This window comes from Orbilia oligospora, assembly GCF_000225545.1.
Source record: "Orbilia oligospora ATCC 24927 unplaced genomic scaffold scaffold00109, whole genome shotgun sequence".
NCBI lineage: Eukaryota > Fungi > Ascomycota > Orbiliomycetes > Orbiliales > Orbiliaceae > Orbilia > Orbilia oligospora.
In genome coordinates, this window is record NW_011645666.1 from 366,442 (window position 1) to 386,574 (window position 20,133).

At 45.5% G+C, this 20,133-nt stretch overlaps 7 protein-coding genes across 7 annotated transcripts; 6 read left to right on the forward strand and 1 right to left on the reverse strand.

Annotated features, from left to right (window-relative positions):
• Positions 1-511: 511 nt before the first annotated feature.
• On the forward strand, positions 512-1,911 carry AOL_s00109g108 (uncharacterized protein; the record flags this gene model as incomplete). The annotated part of the gene is made up of 2 exons (XM_011126589.1): positions 512-884; positions 1,031-1,911. The coding sequence occupies 2 exons, from the start codon at positions 512-514 to the stop codon at positions 1,909-1,911; spliced, it is 1,254 nt and encodes a 417-aa protein (XP_011124891.1).
• A 424-nt stretch (positions 1,912-2,335) lies between these two features.
• On the forward strand, positions 2,336-4,237 carry AOL_s00109g109 (uncharacterized protein; the record flags this gene model as incomplete). The annotated part of the gene is made up of 1 exon (XM_011126590.1): positions 2,336-4,237. The coding sequence occupies one exon, from the start codon at positions 2,336-2,338 to the stop codon at positions 4,235-4,237; it is 1,902 nt and encodes a 633-aa protein (XP_011124892.1).
• Positions 4,238-5,299: 1,062 nt separating this feature from the next.
• On the forward strand, positions 5,300-7,959 carry AOL_s00109g110 (uncharacterized protein; the record flags this gene model as incomplete). The annotated part of the gene is made up of 5 exons (XM_011126591.1): positions 5,300-5,425; positions 5,497-5,556; positions 5,640-5,848; positions 5,919-7,243; positions 7,307-7,959. The coding sequence occupies 5 exons, from the start codon at positions 5,300-5,302 to the stop codon at positions 7,957-7,959; spliced, it is 2,373 nt and encodes a 790-aa protein (XP_011124893.1).
• Positions 7,960-10,469: 2,510 nt separating this feature from the next.
• AOL_s00109g111 (uncharacterized protein) lies at positions 10,470-12,123 on the forward strand (the record flags this gene model as incomplete). Its single annotated transcript, XM_011126592.1, has 3 exons — positions 10,470-10,568; positions 10,750-11,008; positions 11,069-12,123. 3 exons carry the CDS (start codon positions 10,470-10,472, stop codon positions 12,121-12,123), a joined length of 1,413 nt encoding a protein of 470 aa, XP_011124894.1.
• A 780-nt stretch (positions 12,124-12,903) lies between these two features.
• AOL_s00109g112 (uncharacterized protein) lies at positions 12,904-14,478 on the forward strand (the record flags this gene model as incomplete). Its single annotated transcript, XM_011126593.1, has 6 exons — positions 12,904-12,957; positions 13,042-13,342; positions 13,402-13,448; positions 13,520-13,712; positions 13,783-14,284; positions 14,352-14,478. The coding sequence occupies 6 exons, from the start codon at positions 12,904-12,906 to the stop codon at positions 14,476-14,478; spliced, it is 1,224 nt and encodes a 407-aa protein (XP_011124895.1).
• A 1,190-nt stretch (positions 14,479-15,668) lies between these two features.
• AOL_s00109g113 (uncharacterized protein) lies at positions 15,669-17,025 on the forward strand (the record flags this gene model as incomplete). Its single annotated transcript, XM_011126594.1, has 3 exons — positions 15,669-15,845; positions 15,988-16,814; positions 16,872-17,025. The coding sequence occupies 3 exons, from the start codon at positions 15,669-15,671 to the stop codon at positions 17,023-17,025; spliced, it is 1,158 nt and encodes a 385-aa protein (XP_011124896.1).
• Positions 17,026-18,209: 1,184 nt separating this feature from the next.
• On the reverse strand, positions 18,210-19,450 carry AOL_s00109g114 (uncharacterized protein; the record flags this gene model as incomplete). The annotated part of the gene is made up of 3 exons (XM_011126595.1): positions 18,210-18,605; positions 18,675-19,107; positions 19,191-19,450. 3 exons carry the CDS (start codon positions 19,448-19,450, stop codon positions 18,210-18,212), a joined length of 1,089 nt encoding a protein of 362 aa, XP_011124897.1.
• Positions 19,451-20,133: the final 683 nt, after the last annotated feature.

Consider the following 20,133-nt stretch of genomic DNA (forward strand, 5'->3'; position numbering starts at 1 on the left):
GATCGACTGACAATATTAATATGCATAGTTTGATCTTGAATTATGGTAGTTCGGGTGCAAGGATCCTGTAAACATATTATAATATTAATTAAAAAAATCGTCAAGGATAGGACACAGGACAGAGAAGCTTTAAAAAAACCCCCGATACAAGTACAATGAAATTCTGGGAGTCTAGGAAAGTTTAGACGGATCATTTGCATACAAGGCGACTTTTTGTGCAAAGGATTCGAATATGTAGCTGCATGTATGTAGCCAATCACAAGCTAATATCTCTCCATAGTCAGACCTACTCCATGCCAAGGCGGGGGCTTCAACGGCAAGCGACATGCGCAGCACAGATGGGACTCACTGACAGGTGTACATATACCCACATGCTCGAGTATTTAACACTGCTTTTCGACCAGGTTGGATTGTGAAGCGATCGAGTTCCCAAGATACGACTTTTAGGTAGAATCTGCCAAAAAAAGAACACGGAATCGCAAGGCCCAACTATGAAAGACTACCTCGCGCAATGGCAACTTTAAGTCTCCTTCCAGTCGAACTAATCTACTGCGTCACATCCTACCTCGATGAATGCGAGATAGTCTATTTTATGCGAACTTCGAAACATTTTTACTCGGTTCTTAGACGACGCGTATGGTCAACATTTACGTTCCACGAGTACTGGCAGGATGTATCGAATTATTTGGCTAAATTGGCAGACCTCACCCGTGAAGTCGGCACAGATGTTCTCGGGTATCACCATATCAAGAAAATAGAAGTTCTAACACCGAGGAATAGTTTTGGCCCAAGTCAGAGCAGGAAAAGCGGGTTCCACGATATTCTATTGGGTTTGATCGAATCTGGGAAGATTGATCTTCGAGAGATTTATATTAGAGGAAATGGTAAGTCTTTGTTTAAAAAATGCCTTGAGCTTGTAAGACTTGTTATATATACCCTGTGGTGATATTGAAACTATGGCGATATGGCAAGAATAGGCAACATGTATCCTGTTATAATTGCTCTTTAAATCTAACGGCTATCCTTGAAGGAATCAACAGATGGCCTCAAATTCGATATGATGAGTACGATGATACCGGGAAATGCAACTCCCCGAGTTTGGTTTTCTTGCGCCGGATTAAAGAATACGCTCAGTCAAAGTCTATCCGAGAGTTCTCGATGAATATAGCTACCAGTAACATCTTGTCTTTGGTTGAGGCGGATGTTGTAGAGTTTCGGCTTCTCACAAAGTTATCGGTGTGCATGACTTTGGATTTTAGGAGACCCCCGGAATACGAGACTACCCCGGGCCAAAGTGCACACATAAACCAAGGCGATAGATATCTCGCCACGTTGCCAGGGGTTCTAAACCAGACAGCCGAGCTAAGGGAGTTAAGATTCCGTGCAAATATAGGAAGATGTATGGAGGATGGACCAGGCTCGATCCACGATCCAAAGCTTGCCGAACCTTTGGAAAACCTCCAAACCGCTATCGGAAATCTCAAACGATTACGGGTGCTTAAGATTGGAAACGACGAGTCCACAGATTGTACTAGCGAGCAGATTTTCTTCCACCCATCTTTCTTTATGATACCCCCTGAGACTTGCGAAGTTGTGGAGTACTATGCAACAGTTTCGGTTGCTTGGTGGCGGAAATTTGCTTCCCACCATTTTTCAGGCGTGAAGCAGTTAAAACTCAACATTACGCCTATGGGATTGGAGGGCCGTTGGTGGGTGGGTGGAGACAGCGTGGATTTACGATTGTATTCTGTGGCGGTGGCGGGGCTAAAGGAGTTTGTTGTGGATGCTAGAGAATTCTCCGGGGCGGATCCTGACCGGCACAAATACCCACGAGATTTGATTGATTGCGTAAAGCGCAAGAATAACTGTTCCATCGTGGAGTTGACTGGGACAGTGAAGCGGCCGCGGTAACCTTTTTCGAGGTTTTTCTCTCATCTTTTGTGTTAAGTTTTAGATTATGGTACGCTTTGGGTTATCACTAGTTAGCGCAACATTAAACTTGAAATAAAACGTGCATGTATGTTCTAGTACTCCGGTTGTGTAATGCTAATTGTCTTGACAGTTGTTGGGTCGGTTTGGTTATGATATGAGACTGAAGATAGTAGGTGCTAATTGAGATGATGAAGGGGGTGTGGAAGAACAGTCTTGTAATTATAACAGATAACTAGAGCCGGGAACTGGGTGTTTTCGCGTTGACCAGTCAAATTCCAACATACAATGCCAAGACCAAGCCTTCTGTCGCATTTCAAACCTTGTCGACATTTTTTAAATTTATCTCAAGACTTATGCGACAGACACTCGCTAGCATCCACATAACCCACCACCTTTCCCTATAATGCCGTCGAAATCGAAATCGAAATCGAAGCCGAAACCATCTTCTACGACCTCATCTGTTGAAAAGCAATTATGGTCCTCCCTCACAACCCTCTCCCCATGGCTTCTCGATGCCGTCGCCACAATGGGCTTTACAAAAATGACTCCAGTGCAAGCATCTACAATCCCACTGTTCCTCGGTAATAAAGACGTTGTCGTCGAGGCCGTTACCGGCAGCGGGAAGACACTTGCTTTCTTGATACCTGTCATTGAACGACTTATACGGAGTAAAGAAACTCGCGGGAAGGGGTTTTTGGAAGGGATTATTATTTCACCGACGAGAGAATTGGCAACACAGATCCACGGCGTTTGTGAGGGACTACTGAAGTTCTGGCCGGTCACCGAAGGTGGGGATGGGGATGAGGGATCGAGCGTTGTTCCGTGTCCGATACGACCGCAATTACTAGTTGGAGGATCGAATACGACGCCGCAGAAGGATCTTAAGCTCTTTTTGTCGACTTCTACAAATCTGATTATTGCAACACCGGGACGACTTAATGACTTACTACAGTCGGATTATGTCAGAACTTCGAGTTTTGATGTATTAGTACTCGACGAAGCGGATAGACTATTGGATCTGGGATTTAAAGAAACACTGATGAAAATCCTTGCCCGGCTGCCAAAGCAAAGGAGGACCGGCTTGTTCAGTGCAAGTGTTACTGATGCTGTGGAGGGCGTTATGGGATGGGTTGGTGTACGGAATGGTGTAAGGATTAATGTGAAGGTTCGGGATCACAAAGATGAAGAGAAAAGAACGCCGGTCAGTTTAGATATCGGATATATACCCGTTCAAGCTTCCGAAAAGCTGTTTTGGGTACCACGGATAATCGAATCACTGCCCTTACCGCCACAAAAGACCATTGTTTACTTTTCGACCTGCCATGCGGTAGATTACTTTGCACATTTGCTGCCAGTTATACTTCCGGCACATTTTAAAGTTATCGCGTTACATGGACGACAATCTTCGGTTAATCGGGGGAAGAATTTCGAGGAGTTCGTGAATTCGACGGGAGTTACGATGCTACTTACCACAGATGTGGCGGCGAGAGGGCTAGATGTGCCTGAGGTAGATCTGGTAGTTCAGTTGGATGCGCCACAGGATCCAAAACAATTCATGCATCGATGTGGACGATCTGGGAGAGCGGGAAGGAGGGGGAAGGCAGTCCTGCTATTGACAAAAGGGAGGGAGGAAGATTATGCCGGGTTCATGAAGGTTAGGAAAACGCCGATGAGGCTGATCCCCGACATTGAGATCCGAGCTCCCGAAGAGAAAGATGTGAAGGAAGGACTTGAAAAATTAAGGAGGGTGGTAAGAGGCGACAGAGCGGTTTATGAGAAGGGGATGCAGGGGTTTGTGAGCTGGGTTAGGAGTTATAAAGCTCATGTTACGAGTTCGATCTTTAGGATTGAGGATATGGATTGGAGCGAGGCTGGGAGGGGATGGGCTTTACTCAAGATGCCAAAGATGCCGGAACTGAAGGGGGTTACAGATATCGACTTACAGTTGAAGGAGGAAGTTGATGTCGATGGGATCAAGTTCAAGGACAAAGCAAGGGAAAAACAAAGACAAGAAGGTATACAATACCGACAGACTGAAGAGTTCCAAGAGAAGATGCAACAGGAAAAGGAGCACAGACTAGAGAACAAGAAGAAAAACTTCGCATGGAGCGGGAAGCAGGAGAGCAAAGATCAGAGGGAAGATCAGAGAGAACGGAAGAGGAAGAGGAGGGATGCAGAAAAGTACAGCAAGATGACAGAGGAAGAGAAGAAAGATGCAGATGAATTGCAGGAAATGATACGGCAGATCAAGAAGAGCAAACAGGATGAAGATGGAGACGAAGAAGGACAGAAGGACGATGAATGAAACTAATTGTGATTGAAGATATTATATATACTATATACCATGTTATATTGGCGATTTGGAGTATTTCTTTCATCCTTTTCGAAATTTCTTGTACAATATCAAAAGCACCACTGTATGATATGATGACAACGATATATATGTTGCACATTTCTAGATATATCGATGTCGATACTCCGGATTGGAATTAATTCCGATTTGGATCGATTGTAAATGTTATAAAATGGACAAATGTTCTCAACTGGGGAATATATCGAACAGCCAAGTGGGTCTCCGCGAAGAGCAGCCAATAAGAACGAGTTCACGCGTAGACATGCACATGTGCTGCGCAGGATACCTTTAACTATCCTCCATGGCCAACTGCCCAGCAACTTAAGCACCTACATATATTATACTATATTTATACATGTTCTAATGCATCTCCTTCACCCTCTTCATCCTTCTTCCTATCAAATCAAATATAAACTGGCTATTCGTATTGTCACCGTCGGTTGTCGGGTTATATTATACTACAGAATATAGTACCGGTCATAGTTAGTACCTGGTCCGGCCTGGTCAGGACAAACAAAAACCCCGTTTTGTTCCCAATCAAACTTCTTCCCACAGCAACAACAACTTCTTCAAACCGTCTCCAGTCCCAGTCGCATTACATTGCAGGGCGCCATCAACAAATATATACCAATCCATTCGCTCGAAACCGCTTCCTGTCATCTTCATCGCCATATTTCTCTCCATCTTCATCACCATCTTTATTCTTTCTTAGTTTGAGTCCGAGTCCTATATAGTCTTAGTGTATTTTAGTCGGTTGTTTTTGTCTTGGTCGCAGCTCTTCAGGGAACCCTCGACTCTTTTTCCGGTCATCTGAACGTCACCCTTTGCTTCCCTCCAAACATTACCATTTGCCCCGTGATTGGATAGATTTCAGCGACTCGGTTCCGTCCAGGCCTTCAACGATCGCCTCATATCCCCACACTGGCGCTCGAACCACACTCTCTGCCTTCACTGCCCCTTTCGCCGTACATTTCCGACCGTCTCCTTTAATTCGTCTCTCAGGTCGCATTCTTGATGGCGACAACTGCTAGACCTCCTGCTTCATTGCACAGGAGTGCTTCATCCCTCAGCCATGCTGGCCCTGGAGGTTCTTTCAATGCCGGTGTGAGCTCTGCCTCTGTCAATTCGACACCTGTTGGTGTGAGTTCGGCTGTCAATAATTTTGTAAAAAAGTCGATCGGATATACTGATGTTTCGTGTGAACACTATAGACTCCTCCACCGACAGCTAGTTTCTCTGAGAGTCAAAATCCGGCTCCGCTTATATATTCGGTACATTGCCCTCCCTTGGCTCGTTTATGACGCCAGCAGCTCTTGAAATTTCGGTGGCTGATACAATCTTTGTTGCGAATTAGGCGGTATATTCAGGAGTTTCCGTCTACGAAATGACAGTAAACAACGTGGCAGTAATGCGCCGGCGGGATGATGACTGGTTAAACGCTACACAGATCCTGAAGGTGGCGGGTGTTGAGAAGGGAAAGAGGACAAAGGTTTTAGAGAAGGAAATTCTCACCGGTGTTCATGAAAAAGTGCAGGGAGGGTATGGAAAATATCAGGGTACTTGGTAGGCACGCTCGGCTTTTTCACGCAGAACATTCCTGCCGATATCTAATTATTTGGTTTCCGAATTCTAGGATTAACTTTGAGCGAGGAAAGGAATTCTGTCGGCGGTACGCTGTTGAAGATGTCCTACGTCCGTTATTAGAGTACAACCCTCATCGTGACGGTGTGGATGCTACACCTACGAAAGAGCAGGCAATGGCGGCGAAAAGGAAACGAATGTACAATTCTAGTTCACAAGCTGCAAGTAATTCGCAAGGGAACTATTTTTCCAATATCTCCGAAACCGCCTCTACCGCCCTCGCCGCCATCAGTAAAGCCGCCCAGTATGATACAAATCCGAGAGCGACTCCGAAGCTTACCCCTCAGAATTCATTCAACATACCCCAATCCCAGGAATCGACGCAGAATAACACTTATCCCATGGAAGCTAGTTTTGCGCCGACAATACCGGACCAAACGTCCAACTACGGTGGATCCTTTGGCCCCAACAACTACGGAAACTCGGCAGCAGACCTCAGCGAGCCTCCAAGGAAGAGATTTCGACCGACCCCGGATTCGGAGCAGCAACAATTTGGGGCCACATTTGTTGATGTTGAGTCAACACCGCGGGCACTCCTCCCTATTGTGCGGGAACCCACTCCTTCAACTGAGAAAGCGACAGAGATCTTAACAAGCTTGTTCATCTCTCCGCCCTCGGCAGGACCGGCTAGTTATGAGGACCATCCGGATCTTCAACAACTCACAGCGGAGGAGATTGAACTACCTATAGACAAAATGGGTCATACGGCAATGCATTGGGCTGCTGCGTTGGCGAACATTCCCTTGATTAAGACCCTTGTCTCGAAGGGCGCCTCTGTTCTAAGAGTGAACTTTGCGGGCGAAACACCGTTAATACGAGGCTGCCTCGTTACCAACAACTTAGAAAACTCGACATTCCCAGCTCTTCTCGATCTCTTGCATTTGGGAATATCAGTAGTCGATGACTCCGGACGAACAGTACTGCACCACATTGCCCTAATGTCAGGGATCAAAGGGCGGAGTCAGGCTAGCAGGTACTATTTGGAAAGTCTTCTTGAGTTCGTTGTAAAATACGGCGCTGCAAACTCGAGCAACCCGAATAGCAAGGGTATCAATTTGGGAAGATTCATGTCGGAGATTGTCAATGCGCAAGATAAGAGTGGCGACACGGCCTTGAACATTGCTGCACGCATAGGCAATAAGAGTATAGTGTCGCAGCTGCTGGAAGTCGGCGCTGATCCCGCCATTCCAAACCGTGCGGGATTGTGTCCTCTGGATTTTGGAGTTGGTGGTGACCCGGTGCAGATTGTACGTCCAAGAGATCAGCCATGGGTGGTTCCACAGAACGTGTTGCAAAAAAGTGAGGATATCGTTACTTGTAAGTTTCTCTATGATTCATGATAATGATCCTCGAGAACTCGTGACTAATTTACAAATGTAGCGATGACTAGCATGATAAGTGGGCTAGATGGTGATTTCCAGGCCGAAATCAAGGAGAAACAAACCGAAATAGACGCAACCCACACGCAACTTCGTGAAATAACACTGAAGCTGAGCGAGGACCGACGAAAGTTGGAAATGCTTCGGCAGCGAATCAATGAGAAAGCGGAGCTAGGGCAAAAGAGTCAAAACCTCAACCGAGCGGCCCAAGAAGAGAAAAGAAAATTCTTAGATCTTCACAACAAGTTGGCAAACGGACAGGTTACCGAGAACGACTTATCGGCATCAGACCCAAATGAACCTTACAAACTTAGCCCGGAGATGGTGAACGGAGATTTCAAGAATCTGACGGCTACCCAGTCACAATATTTGAAGACGCTACCACCAGCATCGATATTAAAAGCCCGTACTGTGGGATATGAGCTCAACGAAAAGATTTTAGACGAGTTAGCGCAGACACTCCGAGGTCGGTCATTGGAACTCGAGGCCAACATCAAGAAGGTTGTGGCATTGTGCGCTGGCGTTGAGGAGAACATGATTAATGATGTTCTCGGAGGGCTGTTGCAGTCTGTTGAAAGTGAGCCTGTGGATGTAGACACGGCTCGATTAACATCGTTTCTAAGGAAAGTGCAGGAGACACAGACATCAGTCTAGTTCTCCATTTGCTACAGCCGGGGAAGATGAAGGGGTCAGAAGTCGCTTAGATGCAGACGGCGTCCCTTTTCTCTTCATCCTGCAACATTTTTACTCCCCTTTCGACTGTTCCCCTAGCTGCCTATTCCGTGTCTGCAAGACGCCCCCCTTCTCTTTTCTTTTATCCCCCTTCCTTCCGGTTTCCCCGTCTTTCCCTTGCGTTTTGAGGCTGTTGATGTTTGCGCCGGGAAAACAGAAAATGGATCGATACCAAGCTTTGTATTTCTATTTCTGGAGTTTTAAAGTGTGGCGTGCGTGCTTCTTCTTCTTCTTCTTCTTCTTCTTTCTGTTTCGTTGTATCCTATTCTTATTCTTTGCTGGTTCCTTGGAAATTTACAAGCCCTTGCGGGCCGTGGGGAATATATATGCGAGTTCGACATTCACGGATCTCATTGATATATTTACGGAATGTCTGAAGGCGAAAGATGCAATCTTTTAAGGTTTATAATTATGGAAATGTGTTCGAGATGTTACGCCTTTCCTTGGTATATTTATGTATTTAAATCCATATATAATGACCAATGAGTCCCAACTTGCAAGAAGCTTTGATTGAAAACTCCGTTGGGTGGACATCGAAAAGTAAAAACGTTAGCTAGTCAGCTAGTTGCACAGTCCTGTTTTGAGGCTCAAGATCTCGACAAGGCCGACCAAAATATGCACGCCGAATCTACCCGTCCGCTAATAACCCGAACGAACCTGACAAATTCCCACCAACGACAGTTCAACACATCCTTTGATTCTCAGCCTCTCTTCCCTCGAAGAACCGAAGGCAGCGATCTCAATTGCGAGCCTAACTCACCAGGCCCTGGTCCAGACTTGCAATGTCCGCCCCGTTTAGCTACTAGCTAGTCTGCATAAATCCTCACGAGGCTTTACAAAATACTGTGTAGATTAACCCTTTTTAGTCTCGATTTGCAATTATTTAGCCCCCGATAATTATAATTAGCTCAATTCAGTATATTCATGGAATATTGGGGTTGATGGTGCTCGTTAATCTGTAGCACTCGCGACCCGCCATCAGGCGAACCACTCAAAAGTGAGCAAACGTTATCAGGCTTGCAGTTTTGGACGGTGACTACTCCGTGTGAGCCTTCAAGTCTGGAACAGCAGCAGAATGGAGCCTGATGGGGAGACTAACGTACTACTTTGATTAATTGATTGAAGGAAACTAATCAAAGAAAAGAAGAAAAAATAAAGAAAATAAAGAAAAACAAATCTAGCGATGGATGGGATCAGAAATGTTAGTCAGAATTCAATGTTTTCCGTTCTGTAAGTTCCCAGGACTTCGGTTGCTTTTTGGAGGGCGACCCGGGGAAAACTAGTTGGATGGGGAGCGGATCCTACAAGACGCAGCGGTTCAAACACGGCACATCCCATAGGCATGATACCATGCAAGACTCGGATGCTCTGTTGTTCATCCCTCGATGACTGGTCTAACATTCTTTTTTTGAGGTGGTACTAGAGGGACACAGAGCAAGCAAAGCAAGGAAGTGCCCTCACTTCGCTTCACAAGTGAAAGAGGCCGGATTCGAGAAGACAAGGATCTTGCACGGCTTTTAGTTGGGCATATTGTATCTTTTTCGCAATGGGATGTAACTGCTTCGGGAGGGAATCAGAAGAGGGGGGATGTCAAAGCCACGCAATCAGTAGCTATAGTAGAATACCTGGAGGCTGCAACTTTGTAAGTTTGGGATTTCAGTTCACGGGCCATATACATTACAGGGTATACCTTTTTGTAAACGTTGTTTACCTAGAGAGGCCAGTCTTCCACCTTGTTTTTTAGAAAGAAGACAGAGGGATTGGGAGGGAGGGGGATATAATATAGCTTCTTGGACGTCCCACCATTTTTTGTGAAAGTAGGATTTTTCTTGAACCTCTTTATATTCTATATCTTTTTTATCCTTCTCGAATTTAGGATCTTGTTGCTTGATATAATTCGAGACCTTGGGAACCAGTTCGGATATTTCCACACTCTTGTAGATACTTCATATCAACCGCACCACGAGCGAAAATCGACCAGAGAATCAACGAGATCTAATCATATTACATAAGCTACATCTACATCGAGCCGATAAGCTACCTACGACGCATCACACAAGGTCAGGGTAGTTAAAAGAAAAACGTATATCTTCGACTCATATCCTTTTTCTATTTTTTCGATACTTTCCTTTTTCCTGATTGGACCCCGGTTTTTTTTTTTAAACCTCCCACACCCCATCTAGGGGGGCCTTATAATCATTTCATAAAGAAAAGAGGGCCCTATATTAGCAGCAGGATCCATACTTTTACCAGGGCGACGCACGTTAGCACGTGCTTTCTTGTCCTGCATCAGGGAAACACCGCGCAAAGCCAATATCGAATTCCGGGGTTTTGGTCACCTTGAGGGGTGACAAAGTGATTCGAGTGTATTAATTGATAGATATATAAGCCGGCTGGTCCCCCCATCCTCCTCCCGCGAGGAAGTTTTCGAGATGGCGTTGTTTGGGAAGAACCGTTATTCTCGAAATACAGGTGCTAGTGCTGCTGCATATACTCCTAAAAAGAGCTTTGGACAAAGGATAAAAGATATGGTAAGTCGTAAATTATTTTGCTTTTTCCTATATATGTGGAGATATTTCTGTGAAGGGGGGGGTGGGAGGCTAGGAAAGGATCCAAAGCTTGGGGTAGCGAGCGACGACATTCGAGTTTCCTAGATCAATTGTTGATAGGTGTTAGCCCTGAGAACGCTGCTAACGGCTATGATGGGTTTAGGTTCTGCCGAAAGGAAAACGAAAAGCCGTAGACCCGATTGCGCCGACTAGTTTTCGAGTATTAAGATCGAGACCCTACGGGACGAAATATACACCTGGGCTCGACACGACACCGGTGGCAGCGGTAGTAACTGCTACTCCAGTAACTGTTACACCTGCTCCCACGCCTGCAGCATCGGCGGCATTGGCCGCCAGTGGTTCTTCTTCTGGCGACACTAAGAAAACTGCAACAGAGGCGCAGAAGCTGAAACAGCTTGAAGGTAGGTTTTCTCACTAAGAGGTGTCAGTTAATCTTTTCGTTTTGCTAATAGTAATCCTAGAAACCACAAAAAACATACCGAGATACCTATTCCGCGCCTGTTCTCCAACATCTGGGGGCGGCCTTAAAGGTCTTAACACCATCAATGGCGTCTTCCCACACGCTTTCGTCGATACCAACGGCGTACGGCTCCCCAATGGCGGTAACAAATCAATCCACGATATCCCTTATCAAGTAACCCGACGCATGGCCGTCGGTCACTTATCCGGCCAACGACCGGCCCGTACAGATCCCACCTACTCACAATTCTCGTCATGGGCGGCTACATTGGCGTTAGTGTTGCAGTATGGGTATAGTAGAGCTTCCCAGGGGGGCTTAATCTGTGTGTTAGACCGGTATAATCTTCCCAAACATACGAAGGTTTACCATTGCCCGGATATGATGAAGGCAGGGTTATGTGATAGTCCGTATGACCATGAGTATCTTGTTCATGGGCCAGTAGAAGGGCCGGGGTTTAAAGCTGTTACTGTGCAATCGCTTCTTGATATGGGATTATACACCGAGATACCCTGTGTACAACCGCATTCGGCGAGGTATTGGTGGGGCCCCATTCCTCAACGAGATTGGGAGTCTTTATTCCCAGCCAAGGAGTTTTCACAAAAGCAAGTGAAAGCTTTACGAAATATTGCAAATGAGTTTGGGAAGGATTTTGCGTTACCGGTTTTGGCGGCTTTGGTAACGTTGGATAGAAGAAAGTTGGATAAGAACGGGAAGTTTGGGGATAAAGACTTAAAGATATTTGCGGATGTAGTGGAAGATTTATATATTCCTGAGGAATACGGAACTGAGAAGAGTATTGTGCAGCCGGACGGGGTGTATGTACAGGGATATCCTATGGTTGCGCAACTTGTGGGGCTCTTAAAACAGCTTGTTGAATACAATTATGGGAGAGGGGTGAGGGCCAGGAGGAGGATCGAGGTAGAAGACTTATCGGCTGAGCTGGGTGCTTTGGGCCTGCCGGGGAAAAAAAGCTTGGATATGGGGGAAAAGGCTGGGAGGTTGAGCACAAGTTTCGCATTTGGGGTCAGTGATGTTCCAGTTGCAGTGGTGGCCTGATTGACTATTTCAGGACTGCTTGGTTAGTTATTCGCTTGATTGGGGTTCTGAGTATTCTGTCCCTTTCCATCTTTACAGTTTTGTTTGAATAGCGGGCGTTTATACCCTGGCGTTGTATTTTATATCTCTCATCTGCTTCGTCATAATATTTATAGGTCATTCTAGGAAGATCAGAATGAAAGGATACTCTAATCACGATATCAACCAAATTTAAATATTTTGCTAAGAAAGTGCGTTGGGCAACGTTGCATTATGTTATCACCGAGTCGGATATATCCAATTTGGGCATTGTCGGACGAGCTAAGGCCCGAAATGGAAACATCCCGGCTTTGGCGACGACACCGAATAATTTTCTTCTCTTCTTGCTTCATTCACAAAGTCCGAACCCACCTTGTGCGTGTTTATTTTTTCGTCCGTTATCAACATTCCCATTGGACCTTTCTTTTCTTCGACTTCGTCAGCTTCATACACAAGTGGCTGGTTCTTGCCTCTCCATCTGCGCCTCATCTCTACGTCATTTCCCATCTCATCTCAAAACCTCACTGTCCCTCTCAACAAATCAGTAAGGCGGAACTTGGCGGGGCAGATTTCGAAAAAAGGACTCCGACATCGCGGTCGCCGATAGCTTAAGGAAGCTTGAATCCATCCCATTATAAATAAGAATATCCCGGACAATAATTGAAGCATGAAGCACCGCTATTCGATATAACACTCAATCGTTTTCTTTTCCTTTTAAAAAAGCTTGGAACCTTTTTATCCCCATTGCTCGCATAGCTGCCCATGGGGGGTTCCGGAGGCGGTAACAATGATACCGTTCGGCCGCCGCTTCACCAAGTACTTTACCCTCTTCTATCTATAAACTCTCTTTGTTTTATCAAATACTAAACAAAGATGACTAATTTTTCCCCCGTAAAATAGTGCATGCTCGCCGGCGGCCTAGGCGGCTGCACAGGTGACATGCTGATGCACTCCCTCGACACCGTCAAAACCCGTCAACAAGGTGCCCCCAATGCGATAAAGTACGAAACTCTAGGACGAGCCTATACGACGATCTTTCGAGAAGAAGGGTTTAGAAGAGGTCTTTATGGAGGTGTTACGCCAGCTTTTCTGGGGAGTTTACCGGGGACGATGATCTTTTTTGCGACTTACGAATGGAGTAAACGAAATATGCTGCAACATTGGAGGTGGTGTCCTGAAAGTTTGGTTTATTTGTCGGCTGGTATGTGATATTGAATGGGATTCATCCGGATTAAAGGGAGGGTGCTGACGGTCAGATAGGGTTCTTGGGAGACTTATTTGCTTCGGTGGTATATGTGCCTTCAGAGGTATGCATATTCCAGGTTTATGATTTCAATAGAAGTGCGGCATATTAACTTATAGGGTTTTTTGGATACAGGTCCTCAAGACTCGATTACAACTACAAGGACGTTACAACAATCCATTCTTCCAGAGCGGGTACAATTATCGAAACACCTTCGATGCGGCCCGAACGATCGTAAGAACAGAAGGGTGGAATGCAATGTTTTACGGCTACAAAGCAACATTAATGCGAGATCTGCCGTTTTCCGCTCTACAGTTCGCATTCTGGGGTAAACTCACCTTAGCCCCATCTCGAACTACCTATCTCGCTCACGAAACTAATTCCTTACACCATTTCAGAGCAATTCCAAAAATGGGCGAAAGCTTCATGCGTCGGTGAAGATATAGGAATAGGCCTTGAAATCCTCACAGGTTGCGCAGCAGGTGGCCTAGCCGGTACTTTGACCACCCCACTCGACGTTGTCAAAACACGAATCCAGACACAAGTCCGCACCGATCTCCCACACGAACCTCTCCCTTCAGCCGACACAAAACCACGTATACAAACACATACGATTAATATTCCACGACAAATGACAGCAATAAAACATCTACACACTTACTCGTCCGCAATACCACCGCAATCGACATTGGCGAAGGGTGTCGGGTCGATGCAGAGTCACTTGAGGAACATTTCGACGGGTGGGCCGAGTACGACGCCGCCGATGAAGAATGGAGCGATGATTTTGGAAACGGACAGCATTTTGACCGGGTTACGGCTGATATTTAGACATGAGGGGGTGGTGGGATTGTTCAGAGGGGTGTTCCCGAGGGGCGTGTGGACAAGTATTCAGTCGGGTGAGTATACATATTCATGACTGTTCTGTTTTTAATACATAGAAAAATATATACTAACGATAGTACGATAGGAACCATGCTGGTGATGTACCAGACTCTACTGAAGACGTTCAATCCCGGGGTAACTATGGATATGGAAATGTAACAGTTTCATACCTACCTCAGGGTGCCTGTGCAGGACATAAAACGAAGAGCTAATCTCTTTTCTAAATAATCGCAAAAAATTAAGACGGCGAACGAACTGTATGATAATAATAAAAGGAGGACACTAAAAGAAAAAAAGTGGAGAGAAAAGAAACGAAAGAAGACCGGGGAGTTTGGAGTACTTATAAGATAGACAGCTGTGCAGAAGATATCACTTCACCTGGTTCTCCCAAAGACGCACATATTTTATATATCCCGTATCATATCATATCATATCATATCATATCATCAGCTTTTTGTACATAGACAATTGCAATGGCAAATTCTGCTTTGCAAAACCTGTAAATACAACGACTTGCTCGCTTAATAATAAGTGTTCCCTACAATATAATTAACATAGTCTTTGACCGATAAATAGAAATATTCGAAATGAAAAGAATTGAAGGCTGGGAAATTTAGAAACAAAGCGAGCAGAGCAGAAGAGTGGAGTACGGTTGCCTTGAGAGAGGAAAACTTGCGAAGGATCAGCTCGGGACAGGCAGGCTAGCTGGTGCATACAGAAATAGATACAGGGACCAGCCCCGCGTTGACATCAACTATCAGGTACCCAAATTAGGTGCCCAATTGCAAAACTACAAGAATATAAATTCTAATAGCAGCCCAGATATTCTAGCCATCCACTCTTCCTATTCTCAATCAACTAGCGATATCAATATATCAGTATACTAGTATATCTACCACCTCACCCATCATTGCATACGCATGCACTCTATAGGTCTAGCTCTGGCAAAGCTACCACTAGGTTCAACGGACGTTAAATACCACATAGCGCTCTGATAGTTCTAACCAGTGATATCATAGCCCGCATATGCTACCTACCTAGTACCTAGGCAGTTTCCCCTTAGATCGATATCCCTGCTAACATCAAGCCCCTCGCCCCTCCTCTCCGATACTATAGTAACTGCCCCTCCTCTCGCGACACCCCTCCTTCCCCTCCAAAAAATCCAACAATCCCCAACTCAACCCGCCGAAACCTCATCAAAAACCAACGTAATCAACCTCAGCAACAGAGGCCATCGCATCCATCAATCCATCCGTTTGCTCACCTATCACCCCATCCATCCATCAACTCCATCAAATTCATCATCAAAATTCATCAAAACCCATCCACAATTCCATCAAACATCATCTCCCGCTTCAAGATCCTTTCTCGTACTTTCTCCGCTTCCCTAAAAAACCAAAAAATGGCATCTTTTTCCCGAATCCCCGTGAAGTCTCTTGAAGAACTAGATTCGTCAAACCTTACGAATCTCTACACATCTGGAAAATTAGATGCTTCGATAGCTCAAACTGCAATTTCGCCGCCTTCGGCAACGTTCAATGACCAGGTTATCCTCGTGCAAATGGATATGACTCGCATGGTATGTGCACCATTCTTTTTTTTCCAACTACTCCAATGTTTCCCAATCCAATCCAAGATAAAACAAAATAAAAGTACAAAAGATAAAAGAAAAAAAGTATGAAAAGAAAGAAAAGAAAACTGACATAAAAAAAAACCAATAGGCCGTCGACGCCATCGTCAACGCAGCCAACAAATCCCTCCTCGGCGGCGGCGGAATCGACGGTGCAATCCATCGCGCCGCAGGTCGAGGCCTCTACGACGAATGTTTCGACCTCCACGGTTGCGAAACCGGAGAGGCAAAGATAACAAAGGGATACCGTCTTCCCGCTAAACACGTAATCCACACTGTTGGTCCCATATATTGGGATCACAAAGATGAAGGCCGCGATCCAGCTGAATTTCTCAAGAATTGCTATGTGAACAGTTTGGATGTTGCGAGAAGGAATGGGTGTAAAAGCGTGGCTTTCCCTTGTATTAGTACGGGGATTTATGGGTATCCTAATGATAGGGCTGCTGTGGTTGCTTGTAGGGTTGTTAGGGAGTATTTGGAGGCTCAGCTTGAAGAGACTTTGTTTGGTACAGACGATGTTGAGAATGTTCCAGAGAACATTGGAGAGACGGTTGAAGATAAGGAGGAAAAGATAGTCATTTCTGGGAAGAAGGAGGAAGATGATGTTGAAGAAGGAGAAGTTAAGGATGCTAAACCTGCCGAAACCAGTGAGAAGGTAGCCGAGGATGCTAAGGGAGAAGCTGTGATTAAGGACGAGCAAAAGGAAGCCCCAGAGACAAAAGACGAGAAGACTGGAGATGAAAAGACTGGCGATGAAAAGACTGAAGGTAAGGTTGCCGGAGGAGAAGAAGAAGAAGAAGAAGAAGGCGATAAGGCAACCAAGAAGGAATCAGCCCAACCATTTATTTCTCAGATCGAGAAAGTCATCTTCTGCGTCTTCCTCGACAAGGATCTAACAATCTACGAAGATGTTCTTCCGTATGTTCCCCCCCTCCCCAATTTCATACAACAACCACCCACTAAATCGTCACATAGATCTTTCTTCCCCCCAGCGGACCCGAAAGTCGAAGGTGCAATTGACAAACTTGAGCGAGAAGCTACCGAAAAGCCCGAAGGTAGCAGCACTAATGATAGCGGCAGCAGCAACCAACCCGCAAAAGAACAGCCGAAAGATACACCTGGGGTATAGTGTCTCCCGAGTGGTGAACGGCCTGTCTTCCAGCGTATCCACGGCCGTAATTGGGATGATGGTCGTTACAAAGTCAAGGTCAGGAAGCTTGATGGCGGATATGATCGTGATGTTGAAATGACGGAGGAAGGGGTTGAAAACCACCTCCCCTTACCAGCTGGCAAACCTTAAGTTGCACTCCATATACTCAATCGGGGACTTCTATTATTTTCTATTCTCGGAGTTTCAAAGGGTTGAAAGCATGCATTGTGATTTTTTCATTCTCATCATCACCTTTGTTTAGGTTAAGATATTTTGGGAGTGGCGTTTTCCTTTTTCTCAAGCTTTTCCCTTGAATGCAAGCAATCGTATCCTTTGATACAAAATGGGCACAGGAGGGAGTTCATGAGCTTTTTCTATACACATATGTGTAATCAAATAACTGCATAAACCATTGCAAGATACTTTTTTGAATTTTTCATCTCTTTCAATTGAATTTCTTAAAGACACTTGACTATACTAAAACGAATTGCCTACATACAAAACAAACTAAAAAACTTGAAGAAACAAAAACAAATAGACAAGAGAAATTGGAAACATCAGCTACCCTTTTATCAAACGCATGATCCCATTTCGAACGCCAGAAGAGAGAAAAAAAGGTTAGGAGGTGAAGGAAGGGAGAGGGAGAGGGAGAGGGAGGTTATTAAAGAAATCAGTTGAAGTTAGTAAACGGCACAAAACAGGGACCCCCCAGAAAAAGGCCTACCCTAAGAACCGAAAAAAAAAAGAGGGGGATTGGGTTATACTACATAGGTGAAAGCATTCAACGAGGAAGGAGGGGTTGTGAGCGTGCGAAAGTGGGGGAGAAATAGCACACACGCCGGTGAATGCAAACAGGGGCCGGGGGGTATGCTAAAAAAAAAGTAAACCAATAGGTATCCGTTATACGTCAAATACATCATATTCAACAGATCTGTGCGGAAGACTACATCTGTCGATGTTCATGATATAGATAAGAAAAGAAAGAAAAGAAAGAAGAAAAGAACAAGATATACTCCGACGACGAAGGATTATTCTTTCATAGAAAAAAGGAATCCAAAAATCATTTGTCAACACCACTCACTTTTTGTTACGTCATATTTATTTTACCTTTCCTCTCTCTCTCGACTCTTATTTATTCGTTAGGTAGTTTTTAAAAAACTTCACTAACGTCTCGAAAGGATGGCCTCCCAGAGTGTTAACAACCCTCCGATAGCTGCGCCGATCAAAGGCGTTTCATCTCCAATAATCTCATTGATCAATGCAGGGGTATCGGAACCAAACAATCTTGGCAATTCTGGTTTGAGGATCTGCTTTGTGTAGACAAGGTACGCGATCAAAGCCTTCGAGATGCTGAACGTGAGGGGATCATAAGTGGAGCGCTTGCGGACGTTGACAAAGTAGCTGGAAAGAAGTGGGAACGAGATGCCGAGAGTGAACCAGTAGACGATAGGGGACCAGAAAGCGTTCCAGCTGAGGAGAATGAATAGATCTGGGACTTTGACAGTGGTTGGGCCGGTATTATAGTCCATATATGGAACTCTGGCGGCTGGGACGGGGACCTGTTATTTTGAAGTATTAGCTGGGGGAACCATGCGCTGGGGAAAAGGTGGGTACAATGGCTGACTTACGGTAACTATAGACCAAGGAGTCAAATCATGGCACAACCAAGCTAATTCATAGGTAGCAATGAGGAAATGAATAGCTCTTGGGTCCGACAGGGTTTCACGGGTGTAATCGACATGTTCCCAGAATCCGGTAGTTTCGGCAGCATTAGCGAACCAAGAAGCGATACCTTCGCTAATCTTATCAACGGTGAAACTCTCGACTGCGACGGATTGAGCGACTTGACTTGGGGATAGTGGATGGTTTGGCTCTGGGATGATATCGGGCGCTTCGTGTACTACTGGAGGGACAACGGGTGGAGAGACTACTACTGTGGTGTCGCTGCGGAGGCTGGTGGCTTTGCGAGTACTTCTGACGCCTACTTTTGTTGGTTTCTTTGCGGGGGTAACGAGATCGCTTGGTGGTTCGGAGGAGTGTTCGCGAGTGTCTTCTTCATCTCTGTATATAAACACGCAGAATATTAGTCCTAGTTTATTCATGTATGGTGATGAATGGGTGGAGGATTATAAGGAATGGCGTACTCAGGAGCCTTGGAATAACGACTTCGCCTTCTAGTGGTAGATCTCGGAGTGATGGCTCGAACGAGCGACCTAGGACTATCGGTCAAGGTCTCAAAGTAATCTTGGAACAAGGTATCTTTCTCGAGAGCAGAACGGTCCCTAGCGACTGCGGCTTCAATTTGTTCGACAAGATCTTGTTTTTTGAGAGTTGTACTGATGCCGAGTGGACGAGCGTATTCGGCCAGCTGCGACTTGTTCATTTTACCGAAGTAGTTCGACATCTTTACGGTATTTGTTTTTTTCGCCTTTTATGCAACAAGATGGCGAGAGGGGGGGAAAGAGTGGTATAAAGGATGGTATAAAGGATGGTAGAAAGGATGGTAGAAAGGATGGTAGAAAGGGAAGGGAAGGGAAGGGAGAGATTGGTAGATGAACTAATGAGGAAGGCGCGATGACGAAAGCGATGGATGAGAGTTTGAGAGTTGAGAGTTGAGGAGTTTGAGTTGAGTTGAAAGTTAAGAGTTGAGAAGGTTGTATTTTGGGGAAAGAGGTATGTACCTAGTTACCGGGGAAGCTTTGAGGTATCGATTGTTGTCGTGGGGAAGTTAACTCGAGCGGACCAGACAGAGGACACGAGCAGCAGCGACGGGGTGGAGAAGTCAAAAGAAAGGAAAATGTAAACAAAACAAACAAAGGAATTTGGAGGCGCAACTCAACAGAGGCCAGGTAACGTTGCCGGGCGGGGGCCTTTTATAACAAGCGCCAAACGAAAACACTCAAAACGGACACTCTGGAACGAACAACAGGCAGGCATTAGCAGGCATGGATTATATTATGGGAATGCTCGTCATGCATACAGAAGAGGAGGGAAGAAGGCCAGCGCAGTGGTGTGGGGCTGTCTGGCCGTTTGAATCCGTTTGAATCCCGTTTAATCCGGTGGCTGGGGACATCCAACTGCGGCTGC